Source organism: Apodemus sylvaticus, chromosome 8 (genome assembly GCF_947179515.1).
Source record: "Apodemus sylvaticus chromosome 8, mApoSyl1.1, whole genome shotgun sequence".
NCBI classification, from domain to species: domain Eukaryota; kingdom Metazoa; phylum Chordata; class Mammalia; order Rodentia; family Muridae; genus Apodemus; species Apodemus sylvaticus.
In genome coordinates this window covers 107,213,167-107,231,616 of record NC_067479.1, presented here as the reverse complement: position 1 = coordinate 107,231,616, position 18,450 = coordinate 107,213,167, and the positions used below count along the sequence as shown (strand labels likewise).

The 18,450-nt window shown below is 39.0% G+C and overlaps 1 protein-coding gene across 2 annotated transcripts in view; it reads left to right on the top strand.

Moving 5' to 3' along the window:
• The window catches only part of Cfap20dc (CFAP20 domain containing), a 263,394-nt gene that overhangs the window by 100,203 nt on the left and 144,741 nt on the right, over positions 1-18,450 (top strand). For both annotated transcript variants that reach the window (XM_052190249.1, XM_052190250.1), the window contains one exon: positions 13,707-13,863. In XM_052190249.1, the coding sequence (XP_052046209.1) occupies positions 13,707-13,863 (157 nt within the window). The remainder of the gene's footprint in view (positions 1-13,706; positions 13,864-18,450) is intronic.

Here is an 18,450-nt window from a genome sequence, read left to right as displayed (position 1 = left end):
CTGGTAGGGTGGATCATCTTTTGGGTATATGCCAAGAAGTGGTATGCCTGAGTTTTGAGGTAGACCTATTCCTAATTTCCTGAGAAACCACCAGACTGATTTCCCAAGTGGTTGTACAAGTTTTTACTCCATCAGCAATGGAAGAGTGTTATCCATTGCTCCACATCCTTGCCAGCATGTGCCCTCACTTGAGATTTTGATCTTAGACATTACATTATGGAGGGTGTGGGAACCTCAGAATCATTTTAATTTGCATTTCCCTGATGACTAAGGACATTTTTAATTAGGTTATTTGGTTTGTCAGTGTTTAATTCTTTGAGTTCCTTATATATTTTGGATATTAGCCCTCTGTCAGATATAAGATTGGTAAAGATCTTTTCCATTCTGTAGGCGGCCATTTTGTACTGTTGGCAGTGCTCTTTACCTTACAGAGCCTTTCAATTTAATGAGGTCCCATTTGTCAATTGTTGATCTTACTGCCTGAGTTATTGGTGTTCTGTACAAGAAGTTGCCCCCAGTGTCAATGTGCTCAAGTCTATTCCCCACCTTCTATGTTGGATTTACTGTATCTGGTTTTACGTTGAGGTCTTTAACCCACATGATCTTGAGTTTTGTGCAGGATAATAAATATGGACCCATTTGCATTCTTCTACATGCAGACATATAGTTAAACCAGTGCCATTTGTTGAAGATGTTTTCTTTTTTCCTATTGTATGGTTTTACTTTCTTTCTCAAAAATCAAGTTTCCATAGGTATGTGGGTTTATTTCAGTGTCTTTCATTTGATTCCATTGATCAACCTGTTTGTTTTTATGCCAATACTATGTGGGGTTTTTTATTACTATTGCACTGTAGTACATCATGAGATCAGAGATGGTGATACCTCCAGAAGATCTTTTATTTTACAGGACAGTTTTCACTATCCTGAGTTTTTTTATTTTCCATATGAAGTTAAGAATTTTTCTGTCAGGGTCAACATTGAAACTGTAGATTGTAGGTGGCCATTTTTACTATTAATCCTACCAATCCATGAAAATAGGAGATCTTTCTATCTTCTGATACCTTCATCAGTTTCTTTCTTCAGAGATTTGAAGTTCTTGTCCTACAGGTCTTTCACTTGCTTGGTTAGAGTTACACCAAAATATTTTATATTATTTGTGGCTTTTGTGAAGAGTGTTGTTTCTCTAATTTCTTTCTCGGCTTACTTATCATTTCTATAAAAGAGGGTACTGGTTGTTTTTTAGTTAATTTTGTATCTAGCCACTTTGCTGAAGGTAATTATCAGTTTAGGAGTTTTCTGATAAAATTTTGGCCGTCACTATTATTTCATCTGCCAAAACATATAATTTGATTTCTTTGTTTCCAGTTTGTATCCCCCTTGATCTCCTTTGATTGTCTTATTGTGCTAGCTAGAACGTCAAGTACTGTATTGAATAGATAGGGAGAGAATGGTCAGCCTTATCTTGTTGCTGATTTTAGGAGAATTGCTTTAAGTTTCTCTTCATTTAATTTGATGTTGGCTAATGCCTCCCTTTACATTGCATTTATAGTATTTAGATATGGGCTTTGCATCCCTGATTGCCTCAACACTTTAATTATGAAAAGGCCTTGGGATCTGCAATCGGGAGCAGGGGATCTCCAGAGCCCTCTCTACACAAGGGTCCTGCCAAGAGAGAGCTGGTCTCCCAGGAGCACTCTCACTCCTGGGTTTGGAGGTGAGCTTTTCACTTTCTTTCCAATAACTGTCCAGAGCAGGACCAGCTAGGAGCACACACAGGGCACAGAAATCATGAAGGAGCTGGGTCAGGATCCGTCCAGTCACCATCTGCACCCAGGAGCTGTGACTATTGCACAGCCTGCTATATACAGGTCCTGGCAGAAGAGTGCTGGTCTCCTAGGAGTACTGACACAGGCTTAGAGGCCCACAGGAATGACAAGCCCCAGCCAGAGACAGCAAGACCAACTAACACCAGAGTTAACCAGATGGCAAAAGGCCTTACCAACAGAACAACCTTACCAACAGAAACCAAGGCTACTTGGCATCATCAGAAACCAGTACTCCTACCACAAAAAGTCATGGATACAACAATACACCAGAAAAGCAAGATTTGGACTTAAAATCACATCTCATGATGCTGACAGAGGACTTTGAGAAAAACATAAATGACTCCCTTGAAGAAATATGGAAGAATACAGGTAAACAGGTAAAGAACTTAAAGAGGAGACTCACACATCCCTTAATGAATTACAGGAAAACACAACCAAACAGGTGAAGGAATTGAACAAAACCATCCAGGATCTAAAAATGGAAGTAGGAACAATAAAGAAATCACAAAGGGAAACTCTGCACATAGAAAACCTAGGAAAGAGATCAGGAGTCATAGATGTAAGCATCACCAACAGAATTCAAGAGATAGAAGAGAGACTCTCAGGTGCAGAAGATACCATAGAAAACATTGACACAACAGTCAAAGAAAATGCAAAATGCAAAAAGCTCCTAACTCAAAACATCCAGGAAATCCAGGACACAATGAGAAGGCCAAACCTAAGGATAATAGAAGAGAATGAAGATTCCCAAATTAAAGGGCCAGTAAATATCTTAAACAAAATAATAGAAGAAAACTGACATAACCAACAAAAAGAGATACCCATGGATATACAAGAAGCCTACGGAACTTAAAATAGATTGGACCAGAAAAGAAATTCCTCCTGTCACATAATCAAAAACACCAAATACACAAAACAAAAAAAAAGAATGTTAAAAGCAGTAAGGGAAAAAGGTCAAGTAACATATAAAGGCAGACCTATCAGAATTATACCAGACTTCTCACCAGATACTGTAAAGCCAGAAGATCCTGGGCAGATGTCACAGAGACCCTAAGAGAACAAAGCTACTATACCCAGTAAAACTCTCAGTTACCATTGTTGAAGAAACCAAGATATTCCATAACAAAAGCAAATTTACACAATGTCTTTACAGAAATCCAGCCATTCAAAGGATAATAAAAGGAAAACTCCAACACCAGGAGGAAACTACACCCTAGAAAAGGCAAGAAAATAATCTTCCTTTAACAAAACAAAAGGAAGATAGCCACCACATAAACACAATTCCAACAACAACAACAACAATAACAGGAAACAACAATCACTATTCCTTGATATCCCTTGACATTAATGAACTCAATTCCCCAATGAAAATACATAGACTAACAGACTGAATACATAAACAGGACCCAACATTTTGCTGCATACAAGAAACCCACTTCAGTGACAAGGAAAGATACTACCTCAATGTAAAAGGCTCGGAAAATTTTCCAAGCAAATGGTCCCAAGAAACAATATGGAGTAGCCATTCTAATATCACATAAAATTGACTTTCAACCAAAAGTCATCAAAAAAAAAAAAAACCCAAGGAAGGACACTTCATATTCATCAAAGAAAAAATCTACCAAGAAGAACTCTCAATTTTGAACACCTATGCTCCAAATGCGAGGGCACCCACATTTATAAAAGAAACTTTACTAAAACTCAAAGAACACATTGCACCTCACACAATTATAGTGGGAGACTTCAACACCCTACTCTCATCAATGGACAGATCATGGAAACAGAAACTAAACAGAGACACAGTGAAACTAACAGAAGTTATGAATCAAATGGATTTAACAGATATGCATCAAACATTTTACACTAAAACAAAAGAATTTTTCTTTGTCTCATCACCTCATGGTACCTTCTCCAAAATAGACCATATAATTGGTCACAAAACAGATACAAGATATAAGATTGAACAGATGCAAGAAGTTTGAAATAATCCCATGCATCCTATCAGATCATCACAGATTAAGGTTGATCTTCAATAACATCAAAAACAATAGAAAGCCCACATATACATGGAAGCTGAACAACACTCTACTAAATGATAACTTGGTCAAGAAAGAAATACAGAAAGAAATTAAAGACTTTTTAGAATTTAATGAAAATGAAGCCACAACATACCCAAACTTATGGTACACAATGAAAGCAGTGTTAGAGGAAAATTCATAGTTCTGAGTGCCTCCAAAACAAAACTGGAGAGACTATACACCAGCAACTTGACAGCACATCTGAAAGCTCTAGAACAAAAAGAAGCCAATCACCCCATACAAGCAGATGGCTGAAAATAAACTCAGGGCTGAAATCAACCAAGTATAAAGAAAAAAGAACTTTACAAAGAATCAACCAAACTAGGAGCTGGGTGTTTGAGAAAATCAAGAAGATATATAAACCCTTAGCCAGAATAACCAGAGGGCACAAGAGTCAGTATTTAATTTAACAAAATCAGAAATGAAAAGGAAGACATAGAAACATAAAACGGAGGAAATACAAAAAAAAAAAAAATCATCACATCCTATTACAAAAACCTATACTCAACAATACTGGAAAATCTAGATGAAATGGACAATTTTCTAGACAGATACCAAATACCCAAGTTAAATCAGGATCAGATAAATGATTTAAACAGTCCTATAACCCCTACTGAAATAAAAGCACTCATTAATACTCTCCCAAACAAAAACAAGCCCAGGACCACATGGGTTTAATGCAGAGTTCTATCGGACCTTCAAAGAAGAACTAATGCCAATACTCTTCAAACTATTCCACAAAATAAAAACAGAAGGGACACTACCCAGTTTGTTCTATCAAGCCACAATTACTCTGATACATAAACCACACAAAGTCCCAACAAAGAAGGAGAAATTAAGACTATTTTCCCTTAAAATATCGATGCAAAAATAGTCAATAAAATTCTCACAAACCAAATCTAAGAACACATCAAAACGATCATCCATCAGGATCAAGTAGGCTTCATCCCAGGGATGCAGGGATGGTTCAATATACAGCAATCCATCAACAAAATCCACTATATAAACAAACTCAAAGAAAAAAAACACATGATCATTTCATTAGATAATGAAAAGGCATTTGACAAAAATCCAACACCCCTTCATGATAAAAGCCTTGGAAAGATCAGGAATTCAAGGCCCATACCTAATCATAGTAAAAGCAATATACAGTAAATCAGTAGCCAGCAACAAACTAAGTAGAGAGAAACTTGAAGCAATCCCACTAAAATCAGGGACTAGACAAGGCTGCTTACTCTCTCCATACCTATTCAATATAGTATTTGAAGTCCTAGCCTGAACAATTACACAACAAAAGGAGGTCAAGTCAACAGGATACAAATGTAAAGGAAGAAGCTCAAACTATCACTATTTGCAGATGATATGATAGTATATTTAAGGGAACCTAAAAACTCCACCAGAGAACTCCTACAGCTGATAAACAACTTCAGCAAAGTAGCTGGATAAAAATATAACTCAAAAAATCAGGGGTCTTCCTATACTCAAAGAATCAATAGACTGAGAAAGCAGTTAGGGAAACAACACCCTTCACAATAGTCACAAATAATATAAAATACCTTGGTGTGACTAATTAAGTGAAAGACCTGTATGACAAGAATTTCATCTGAAGAAAGAAATCAAAGATCTCAGAAGATGGAAAGATCTCCCATGATCGTGGATTGGCAAGGTTAATATAGTAAAAATGCCCATGTTACAGAAAAAAATCTACAGATTTTATGGAATCCCCATCAAAATTCCAAGTCATTTCTTCATAGAGTTAGGAAGAGCAATTTGCAAATTTATGTGGAATAACAAAAAAAAAAAAATCCCAGAATAGTGAAAACTATTCTCAACAACAATAGAGCTTCTGGGGGAAATCACCACCCCTGAACTCAAGCTGTACTTCAGAGCAATAGTGTTAAAAACTGCATGGTATTGGTACAATGATAGGCAGGTAGATCAATGGAATAGAAGTGAAGACCCAGAAATGAACCCACACTTGATCTTTGACAAAAGAGCTAAAACCATCCAGTGGGGGAAAAAAAGACAGCATTTTCAACAAATGGTGCTGGATCAACTGGTAGTTAGTATGTGGCAGAATGTGAATTGATCCATTCTTATCTCCTTGTACAAAGCTCAAGTCCAAGTGGATCAAGGACCTCCACATAAAACCAGACACACTAAAACTGATAGAAAAGAAACTGGGGAAGACCCTTGAGGACATGGGCACAGGGGGAAAGTTCCTGAACAGAACACCAATAGCTTATGCTCTAAGATCAAGAATTGACAAATGGGACCTCATAAAATTGCAAAGCTTCTGTAAGGCAAAGGACACTGTCAATATGACAAAACATAACCAATAGATTGGGAAAAGATCTTTACCAAGAAAAGATAGAAATTAGACTCCAGAGAATCAGATAACCCTATTAAAAATGGGGTACAGAGCTAAAAGTAGAATTCACAACTGAGGAATACTGGATGGCTGAGAAGCACCTAAAGAAATGTTCAACATCCTTAATCATCAGGGAAATGCAAATCAAAACAACAACCCTGAGATTCCACCTCACACCAGTCTGAATAGCTATGACCAAAACCGCAGGTAACCACAGATGCTGGTGAGGCTGTGTAGAAAGAAGGCCACTCCTCCATTGCTGGTGGAATTGTTTGCTAGTACAACCACTCTGGAAATCAGTCTGGTGGTTCCTCAGATAAGTAGATGTAATACTACCTGAAGACCCAGGTATACCACTCCTAGGCATATACCCAGAAGATGCTCCAACCTATAATAAGGACATATGCTCCATTATGTTCATCGCTGCCATATTTATAATAACCTGAAGAACCCAGCTGTTTCTCAACAGAGGAATGGTACAGAAAATGTGATTCATTTGCACAATGGAGTACAACTCAGCTATTAAAAACAATGAGTTCATGAAATTCTTAGGCAAATTGATGGAACTAGAAAATGCCATCCTGTGTGAGGTAACCCAGTCACAAAAGAACACACATGGTATGTACTCAGTGATAAGTGGATATTATCCCAGAAGCTCGGAATAGCCAAGATATAATTAACAGACTGCTTGTAGCCCAAGAGGAGGGAAGACCAAAATGTGGATACTTTAGTCTTTCTTAGAAGGAGGACCAAAATACCCATGGGAGGAAATACAGAGGCAAAGTATGGAGCAGAGACAGAAGGAATGACCATCCAGGGACTGCCCGACCTGGGGATCCATCCCATATACAGTTTCCAAACCCAGACACTATTGTGGACAACAGGTGCTTGTTGACAGTAGCCTGATAAAGCTGTTTCCTGAAAGGTTCTGTCAGTGCCTGACAAATACAGATGTGGATGCTCTCAGCCAACCACTGGACTGAACACAGGGTCCCCAGTGATGGAGTTAGAGAATGGACCCAAGGAGATGAAGGTGTTTACAGCCTCATAGGAGAAACAACAATATGAACCAACCTGCTACCCCAAGAACTCCCAGGGACTAAACCACCAACCAAAAGAGTACACATGGAGGGACCCATGGCTCCAGCCACATATGTAGACAGGATGCCCATGTTGGACATCAATCAGAGGAGTGACCCTTGGTCCTGAGAAGGCTTGTTGCCCCAGTGTAGGGGAATGCCAGGACAGGGAAGCAGGAGTGAGTAAGTTAGTGAGCAGAGGGACAGGGGATGCAATATGGGGTTTTCTGAGGGGAAACAAGGAAAGGGGACGCATTTGAAATGTAAATAAAGAAAATATCTAAGAAAAAAATGAAAGGGCATTGGATTTTATCGAGATTTTTTTCAGCATCTAATGAAATGATCACGCAGTTATTTTTTTTCAGTTGGTTTATATGGCAAATTACATTGATGGCTTTTTGTATCTTGAACCATCGCTAGATTCCCTAGGATGTAGCCTACCTGATCATGGTGGATTATGTTTTTGATGTGTTCTTGGATTCTGTTTACAGGTATTTTATTGAGTATTTGAGAATCAATCGTCTTAACTGAAATTGTTCTAAAATTCTCTTTATTGAGTCTTTGTATAGTTTGGGTATCAGGATGACTGTGGTCTCATAGAATGAGTTTGGCAATGTTCCTTCTGTTTCTATTTTGTGGGATAGTTTGAGGAGTATTGGAGTTAGCTCCTCTTTGAAAGTCTGGTAGAATTCTCTCTAAAAACTATCTGGCTCTGTTCTTTTGGTGGTGGGGAAAATTCGGGGACTCTTGATGATTGCTTCTATTTCCTTTGGTATTATAAGAGTATTTAAATTGTTTACCTGTTCCTGATTTAATTTTGGTAAGTGGAATCTGTCAAGAAATCATCCATTTCCCTTAGATTTTCTAATTTTGTGGAGTACAGGCTTTTGAAGTCAAACCTGTTGATCTTTGGATTTCTTTTTTTTTTTTTTTTTTTTTGATCTTTGGATTTCTGTAGTGTCTGTTGTTATATCACCCTTTTCATTTCTGATTTAGATACTGTCTCTCTGTCTTTTAGTTAGTTTAGCTAAGTGTTTGTCTATTTTGTTGCTTTTCCCAAAAAACCAGTTCTCGGTTTCATTGATTCTTTGTATTGTTCTCTTTGTTTCTAATTTATTAATTTCAGCCCTGAATTTGATCATTTCCTACCATCTACTCCTCTTGTGTGTGTTTGCTTCTTTTTGTTCTAGAGCTTCGTTTTATTCTAGAGCTTTTAGGTGCTTTTAATATTCCTTCTTTGTTCTGAACTTTTAGTGTTTTGATTATGGCAGGAAATTTTTCTTTTCTGGTCAAATTTAGTTCATGTTCTGTAAGCGTCTATGTTTATAGCCATTTCATTTTTTTTAGGTTAGGGAAGTTTTCTGTGATTCTGTTGAAAACATTTTCTGGGCCTTGGAGCTGGAATTCTTTGCTTTCTTCTATTCCTATTATTCTTAGGGTTAGTCTTTTCATAATATTCTAGATTTCTTGGATATTTTGCATCAGAAACTTTTTATATTTAAGATTTTTTTTGTATCTTCTATTTGTATCTTTCTATTGCTATTTAACTTGCTATTTTGAGATCTCTTTATAGGAATAGTTAGTGCTATGACCTTTCCTCTTAGCATGCTTTCATTGTGTCACATAAGTTTGGGTCCATTGTACCTTCATTTTTTATTTCTTTCTTTTATTCTTCCTTGACTGCTTAATCATTTAGAGTTGTTCAGTTTCCATTAGTTTGTGGGCTTTCTGCTATTTTTGTTGTTATTGAAATAAAGCTGTAATCCCTGGTAGTCTGACAAGATACAAGGAGTTAATTCTTTTTTTTTCTAAATATGATTTTTTTAATATTTTTATTTTGTATATTCTTTGTTTACACTCCAAATGATTTCCCCTTTCCCGGATCCCCCCCTCCCCATTCTCCAGTCACCTCCCACCTGACCCCCAGCTCTACTGCCTAGTAATTATTCCCCATCTGAAGCCTGGCCCCGGGTACATGCAGGTTAGAACACTGCCTGCCAATACCCAACCTGATGGGTTCATCTGGGGCACAGCAGGACATTGCTCTTACTCTTGTTGATTGTATTCTCATGCAAGCCTTTACCAATCTGATTATCCCTTGTGTTCCCTGGATGTTCCTGATGCTCTCAGGCCTCCTCAGGGAGGCAGAAAGAGCCTTGAGCTCTTTCTCAATACAGGAGTTCAGGGGATGGCACCTCTCCTAGCTGAGACCCAGGTAGAACTGAATATTCCCGTGTGGCTGCTGATAAAGCTTAAGGGACCGAGTGCATCACACCTCTGCTGTGCCCCAGATGGACAGCATGCAGCTCACCCCTGCTGCCTGTCCTACTCTTCTCTTTAAAACCATTAGGAAATCAGGAGGCCTGTATGCTAGGTAAGTGCTGTCAATCAATCTGAACTGACATTTGTTAAAAGTTTATCTAATGACTACAGAATATACGTTGTTTTCAAATGTACATTGAATGTTCAGTAAGATTTTTAAAATGTGAATCTCAGAAGCATACTGACAATGACAGATAGTCTTTCCACTGTCAGATATTTTTTCTGTTGCCTATGAATTAAACTCTAACAAATGTTTAAGGTTAATAGTTCTTTCCTGCTACGTTAAAGTTGTATATAGAAATACAGTAATTAAAGATTGAGAAGATGCCAAACAGCATAAGGACTTTAATAATGTAGAATACCACAAGGAATAATGAAAACATATTTTATAAAGATCAACTATGATTCATATAATCCTCTTGTTAGGAGTAAAGAGTTTATCCTCTTTCCCAGAAGTTTGTAGCATACTTCATAACATTTTTATGAATATCGAGTAGTTTGTTAAAGCTTATAAAAATTATATCCTTTATAAAATTGGCTAATTTGGAATATATATGAATGTATTTCTATTTTCTCTAGCCAAGGTGGATTTGTGAAATGTTTCTCCATTTTTTTCTTAGGATCCACCTTCTTGGTGACAGATCCATGGAAAAAATTTCCAATTCTCAGACATTTGCTTAATGATTAAAAGATGAAAGTATGTGCGTGCGTGCATGTGTGGGTGCATGAAGGCATGAAGGCTTTTGCATATGTTCATATATCCATGCATGGACACACACCTGCCATTATCTATTGACAACTTTCCAACAAGCACGAGTCAGGTCAAGTGAAGAGAAACATTATTCCTGCCATGGATATGTGCTGATTTCCTAGGACTATGAAGGTGGTTGACTCTAGTTTCCCAGCAGAGCTGACAGTATGGTGTACAGCAGAGTTCAGAGAAGCAGGGATGAAGGAAGGGCCTTGTACAGATAATTAATTAATAATGTTCACCCTGCAAGGACCCGCCAGGCCTCTGCACTAAGTCCCAGCGGTCCCACTCAGCATGGCTGTCACGGGTTGACATTCAGCCAATCTCTTCTAGCTAGCTCTCACAGCATCCCAGCTGTGTTTCCTCTCCACCACAGACTCTGTAAACAGTGGGAGTCCCACGCTTCTACCCAGCACCCACTCCTTCCGAATATCCAGTAAAGCATGACTCTTAAACTTGAATAGTTAACCAAATATATTTATGTATAAGAAACTCCCAATTTCATAATGCCAATTTACAATGATAAAGGTCTTATCTGTATTTTTTTTAAAACCTCTTCAAATCACCAGAAATATGTCTTCAGCCATCTGGATATCTGTGTCTCTCCTGCTCTGCCCGTGGGGTCCTCTCTCTACAACTCCAAACTCCACTCTCTGTCTCCCCATCCAATCACTGTACTGATGAAGTTGGACAGGAAAGTTTCTGCAACAGGGCCTAGAGTGAAGTAATGAGCATGCTCACTGTCTGCTGGACCTGGCACATTCTTGTTTACAACCAAACTGAGTGACAACTTCAAGCCTTTCCAGAAATAGAAAACTGGGGGTGGGGGGGCATTTAACTCAGAATATAAGGGGGGATAGGTATACAGTGGAAGGGAAAGTTGTCACAGAGCATCACTTAGCTTCATCATGTATAACATTAATAAAATCTCAGGATATGAAATGCTAGGGAAAAGAGAGGAAGCAAAAGAAGATAATCCAGGGAAGGTGAAGTATAGAAAGTAAGTTTTCCTGAAATAGGGTCAGGAGGTGAATTCATTGTTGAAACTGATAAAAAGTAAATAAATCATGGAGAAGAGAAACAGTTACTGACTTAACAGTATGAGCAGGTAAAACTCTAACAGCTCTGGTCTTTCATTTGCATGTGTGACAGTGATTTAAATGGTTTTTAAGTAATGTTTTCTCAACTAACTGCACTGGCTGGTTTTGTGTGTCAGCTTGGTACAGGATAGAGTCAACAGAGAGAAAGGAGCCTCAGTTGGAGAAATGCCTCCCTGAGTAAGGCATTTTCTCAATTAGTGATCAGTGAGGGAGGGCCCACCCCATTGTGGGCGGAACAGTCCTTGGGTTCTATGAGAAAGCGGGCTGAGCCAGCAGTGGGTGGCAAGCCAGGGAGCAGCACCCTCTGGCCTCTGCATCAGCTCTGGTCTCCAATTCCTAGCCTTGCCTGAGTTTCTGTCCTGGCTTCCTCTGGTGATGGACTCCCATGTGGAAGCTGTACAAGCCCTTCCCTCCACTGCCGGCTTTTCATCATGTTGTCCCCATCACTGCACTAACTGAGACACTAACCCATCCTAACCACCCCCTCTTTGGTAACTGTGTTAAAGTAGAAGACACATGTCTGCATCTTCCTAAGACAATGGACTTAGTTGTGTTTATCTTATGTATGTTTATATCTCCAGAGGTGAGGCCAGTGCCCAGCATATAATATTTACACAGTGGTTTTGAGGGAAGAATTAGTTTCTTTCCTGGTGGCTTGAACTAGTTAGTGAGAATAGAGACATGTTAAGTCTTTCAGAAAAAGGAACTATAATAAATTACAGAACAACACTGCTTACATAATCCACTAATAGATAAAGAATCCCACACCTCCATTCCCTATGATCTGGACTTCATCAGGCCATCAATATCCACCGGATGGGCCCATCTATTGGATTTGTTTCTTATATTCTAATAATTCCCCTGTCAGCCTTCTGACCAGCCTTCTCACACCATACCTGCATGGCTGACAGACACTAGTTTTTCTGTCTCTCAGTAATCTTTATTCTGACTTAGCTACAGCTCATTCAAAAGATCTGTCACTCAGAACATTCCTACATCAAAGCTGACCAAACCTTAACTTCCCAACTCTGCATTTGCATATTATATTTGCAGAACTTCAAAAACATTTGCCTTGTAAAGAACTTCAGGTGCCCTTCCTTGCCCTTCCCGAGCCTTCAGAGATTGGCCTCACAAGCTTTAGCCACTACCTGCCCCCAAAAAGCCTTCCCAGCCCATGCCATAATCCAGAGTATTTGCATTATCCAGCTAACTCAAGCCCACTCCCCCCTGGCTAACCCCAGGCTCTGTATTCAAGCAGCCACGGTAGCCGGTAGTCTGCTGCCTAGGACTGTTACTTTACTGCCCAGACATCTACAACAAATCTTTTTGGTTTAATTAGTGACTCTGTACAATTTCTTACTGATTTGTTACTGAGACAGTCTTGGACTTGCCTCCATTTTAAAATCAATATCCTTCCTAGAAAAGGTCTTAATTATAAACTCCTTCTAAAAACCATTAAAGACTCAAATAATGAAATATGGAAGTTTAATACTACTTTTGTTTTAACTTCAGAAATTATTTTTCTGCTTTTATCTTGCACTCTTAAATATGTCTTGATTTCTCAGTAATGGTTATTTTTCCTCTTTCTTTATTCAGTTAGACCATAGAATTCATTTGATGAAGTACTAAGGGATCTAATTGTGTAATGGGCTGGAATTGGTACCTGCAAGAGTACTTCAAAATTGGCACACACCCAGCATAATTACAAACCCTTTAGAAGAATCTATTTCTGTATAATAGGTTAATTGGTTGTAAGTAGATAGTACTGGGTACCATTTAACCAAGCATCTAATTTAATCCCTACCCTTTAAAAATCAAAACTAAAGTATCTAATTGTAATCAAATTAATCCCCTTGAAAAAAGCAACAGGCCATTTGTCTCTAATGTTGAGTCTTTAAGTGATGTAAAGCACTTGCCTTTAGTGTGCCACTCGCATGGTGCCCACACACAAGAGAGCTGTTTTCCCAGAGCTGCCACCATGTTCCAGACGGAAGTGCCACAGTCAGGTCAACAGTGTGCAGTTTAGGTGATGGCAACAGTGGAGGAGATTCAAGGCCACTTGAGGAAAACTTAAAACAGAAGGGGCAACTAGTGCTGCAGGCGCTCGGAGTGCTGCGGACCCCTGCTGCAGTGCCACCCACAGAGGGCACTAATTTGCATCTGTTTCTCTTGGTCTTAGTGGTGCAATCTGTGCATTGACCTGGTCGCCTTTACCAGTGAGATATTCAAAGGAGCCGTTTTCCAGTCGTTGGATGGAATCATCGTCTCTGCTAACTGTAAGCTGCGAAAGATCTTCACTTTAAAATCAAAGCCTCAAGAGACGGCTGATAAAGATGGTACGCTTTCTTTTCAGGTTTGGGGGTACAGTGGGGCTCTTCTTGAGAAATGTAAGAGATAAATATTAATTTAGAATAAAAATGTAGGTTATAGACATAAAAGACTTTTACACTGAAAACAGTTTCGGTATTGGCTAGACTAATTTGTAGTGCCACCTGCAACGTGCAATTTGTCCTTTGCCCACAGCTTGGCCTGCCATGCTGGTCCCCACTCTGCTGGCCCTTCTAGAGTTTAAACACACTCTAGTTTAAATGCCTCGTGGCTAGGAGTGTTAAATAGGTTTTTATGTTTAAGACCCTTTTGTACTCCCTCTTTGGAGAACCGTCTGCTTCATCAGCCTACTTAGTAATTGAGTTGTTGGATCTGGGGTAGTTGTGCTTGTGATATTCTAGATATGAACCCTCTGTCACCCGTTCTGCAGGCTGAGTCTTCACTCAGCTCACTCTTTGCTTTGGAGTGTGAGCGTTTTTTTAATTTTATGCAGTCCTATTTCCCTATTCTTGCTATTGTTTCCTGGACTAACTGAGTCCTTTTTAGGAAATTCTCGCTGATGCCTATATTTTGAAATGTTTTCCCATTTTTTTTCTCTAATTACTGTAAGTATTACATTGATGTCCTCTATTAATATTTGTATAGTTTAGGGATCCAGTTTGGCTTTGTTTGTTTCTTTGTTTTTAATTTCAAAATACTTTTATTTTAAATAGTTTTGAATAGTATCCATTTGGCACATTTTGACATTGCACCATTTTATGTGTAGATAATCAATCCTGTTTTCTCTGTAACTTTTTTTTGAAGAGACTGGGTTTTCCACCCCTTTTTTTGTGGTTTGGGCAGCTTTGTCAAAAATCATTTTGCTAAAGTTATCTGTGCCTAACTCTGACTCCTCTGCTCTGTTCTTTTCTCGGGGTCTGAGTATGTGATTTGTGCTGTGCAGTGTTAAAGGCGGGCATGGTGACAGCAGTGTCACTGCTGCTTACTGGCTGCTAGCATTGCTTTCCGCTCAGGACTGCTGGGTGTTAGTGTTCTCTGTGTGCTCGTGCTAATTTTACAATTGTTTGTCTAGTAGAGCAATCTCTCCTTTCCTCCCTCTCTCCCTCCGTCTGTGTGTGGCTGCATACGCTTGCGTACACATGTATGTGGGCATGCATCTGTGTGGGTGTGCACATGTATTTGTATTTAGAAGAAATTATTTCAGCTCACTGTGAAATGGCAACCAGGTAGTTGCTTTGTCCTTGAGACTAGGTACCTTTTAAATTGTGTAGTCCAAGGTGGCTGTCCTACACAGGAAAAACCAGCAGCGCAGGAGTTGCTCAGTCACATGGGCTAGGTGTCTTAGCAGTCCCAATCTGGCAAAGAACACTCAGAGTGGAAGTCACAGGTCCTCAGTCAGTGACCAAAGCCTGGACATGCTGATTCTAATAGGAGCAAAGGAATTGGCGGCGGCGGCGTCATCATCATCATCATCCATGGCGGTGGCAGCAGCAGCAGCAGCAGCAGGAAGACCAAATGAGCACATACCTCCTTTTATCCATGCTGCTGCCTGAAAAGGCTTTTTAAAAACAGGATTTGTCTGTGTGTGGACCCTTACTCTTCAAACCAGGCTAGCCTTAAACTCAGAAATCTGCCTGCCTCTGCCTCCTGAGGCAGCTTCATTGGATTTTTTTTAAATGTTATTTTATTTGTCTTGAAGTTTTCATACGGATATATGATGCCATTTGAATTTTGATAGGGATTGCATGGAATATATAGCGCTCTTTCAGTGGCATAGCCATTTTTATGATATTAATTGTGCTGACCCATGAGCCCGGGAGAGCTCTCCACTTGTCACATTTCAAATTTCTCACTGTAGACATCTTTTACTTTCTCATTTATGTCTTTTCCAAGATAATATTTGGAGTGATTGTAAATGGGGTTGTTTTCCTGATTCATCTCATCACAATTCATGCTTGTACAAATAGATAAACTACTTACTTCTATATGTTAGGATGTACTCACACTTTGCTGAAGGTTTTTTATCAGTTTTAGAAATGTTATGTTAGAGTCTTGAGTCTCTCTTATGTACAGGATCATATTTTCTTCAAACAGAGACACTGACGTCTTGGTTTCTTGTTTTCATTCTTCCATGTAACATTACATGGACTGAGCAAGTTGAACTTGTGTACATATCCATATCTGTATCCATATCCATATCCGTATTCGTATCTGTAAATGTCTATGTGTATGTATACATATATATAATTTGAAACAAAGGTATGAGAGGAGAGGGAAAGGGGAAATGATATATTATCTCAAAAAACATTTACTATTAAGTACTAAAAGTTAAAGATGTCTTCATGGAACACAGAATTTTATTTTCTGACTGTGAAAGCCAGTTTTTAAGAATTCAGTAACCTAAGGATAGGTCTGACCAGGCACTCCGTAGCTGCCTTTAGCTCTTTGCTTAGGGTCGAGGCACGGAGTGTCCACCTGCCCACCATTGCAAGGCTGTCGCTCTCCTTGTTCAGCTCGGGTTGAGGCAACCATGTGGTTAAGAATTTATGGGAGCAGCTTCTGACACTCCTAGGAGACATAATGTCACAGCAAGTCCCTCTGGCTCTTACAGGCTTCCTACTCATGCTTCAGGAATGATCTCTGAGCCTTAGGTGCAGGAGACAAATACAGAAAGATGGAGGAGAATAAAATAGCGATAAGGATGTCCAAGGGTTGTGGGAATCATGTTATTAACTGCATACTTTTAAAAAACCCTATGATAAATGTAATAAGTCTGTATAAATGTGTAGTTTAAATAAAATATACTCTCCTGGACTGGCAGTGTTCCTTCCCTCTGAGAGCCATAGACCATCTAGCCAAAGCACCAAGCTTAAGAAGGCCTCTTTTGAGTTGTTTGTCAGGTTGCCCGAAAGGCTTCCGAGACAGTACAGGCTGTCGCTGTTGCCCTTTGTTACCCCTCAGAGGTAGAAAGTCTGTCTCTATTGCTGAAGACATCTCACACTTCAGACAGAGAGCTCAGAATCCCAGCATCCCCTGAGCTGGAACTAACCTGAATGCCTCCCTCTGTGAAGATTAGTCTTCATGGTTCCAGAAGGCACAGACAAGCTTCCAAAGGAGGGAAACAACAATGACCAGTACGGCAGGATAACCTTAATTGTGTGTTAGTGCATTCATTCCTTGGTAATATTCAACAACTTTCCCACTGACCCTAAGCCCCACTCAACAAGCGGGAAATCATGCTTGGTACTGGAAATCTAGCCAGCTACCCAGGACTAGTGAGCTCATGGATCATGGAGAACTTACAACTGCCATTTTACTAAAACAGCATAATCTTTAAATACATTCTGTCCTTATACCCATAGATAATAGTATCATCATGTATATGTTAAATATCTCTATCTACATATATTATAGTTTTACTTGTTCTTGGAGAGTTCCATACATTTATACAATATATCTTGATCACATTCTTCCTCCCCGCTGATCCACCCTCACACCACACCTATGTCCTACTACATGCTACGGGTTCACCCATGTTCACCACTGCTCTCTTCACAGTATCTAAGAAATGGAAACAGACCACATGCCCATGAACTGACGAACAGAGAATACAAATGTGATACATACATGTCATAAAATTTTACTCAACCATTGGTGATCTTATTATGTATACTTGTGTGTGGTTTGCAAATGTTTTATTGAGAAATTTCATATCTGTGTTCATCAGGGAGACTGGCCTATAATCTTATTTCTTATGTGTGTATGTTTATTTTGAACTAGTAGCACTGAGTTTATAAAATGAATTTGATTGATACTGTTCTTTTCTTTTTTATTTTACAAAATAGCTTGATGGGGATTGGTGATTTCCTTTAAGGGTATGGTGGAATTCAGTAGCAAATCCATCTGAGTGTGGAGTTTTTATAGTTTATAAGCTTTTTATTACTACCTCAATCTCATAGTTAATTACAGGTCAATTTAACTTTATATACTCATACTTGATAGATCATGTGTGTCTAGATTTTTTTTCTAAATTTTTTCAGTTCATCAAGCAAAACTACAAAGCCTACAAAAACTCATCAAATTTGAACTATTAAATAATGGCTGATCAATGAGAAAAAACATAGGAAGAAAATTTAAAAATTACAGTCTTGAGTGTAAACAAAGACACCGCATACAGACCACGTGGACACAGTGAAAGTGTTACTTAGGGGAGTTTATAAATACAAATACCCACCTTAACAGCTGAAACCTCAAATTCATATCTTTATAAAAATGTTTGGTTTTATGTATGTGTTTTATGTGTCCGTACACAAACCCAGAAGAGGGAATCAGTTCCCATTAAAGATGGTTGTGAACCGACATGTGCTTCCTAGGAACTGAAGCCAGTATTCCTGAAGAACAGCCGGCCTCTTAACCGCTGAGCCATCTCTCCAGCTTATCAAGTGCGTGTGGTAAGGACACACAACACGATGCTGAGACGCAGGAATAAGCCAAACCCAAAACGCGCATAATGAAATAATGCCAACAGGGCAAGTTTGGTGATAAGGAAACACAATGAGCAATGCAGCGGTCCAGATGAAGCAAAGACTAAAGTG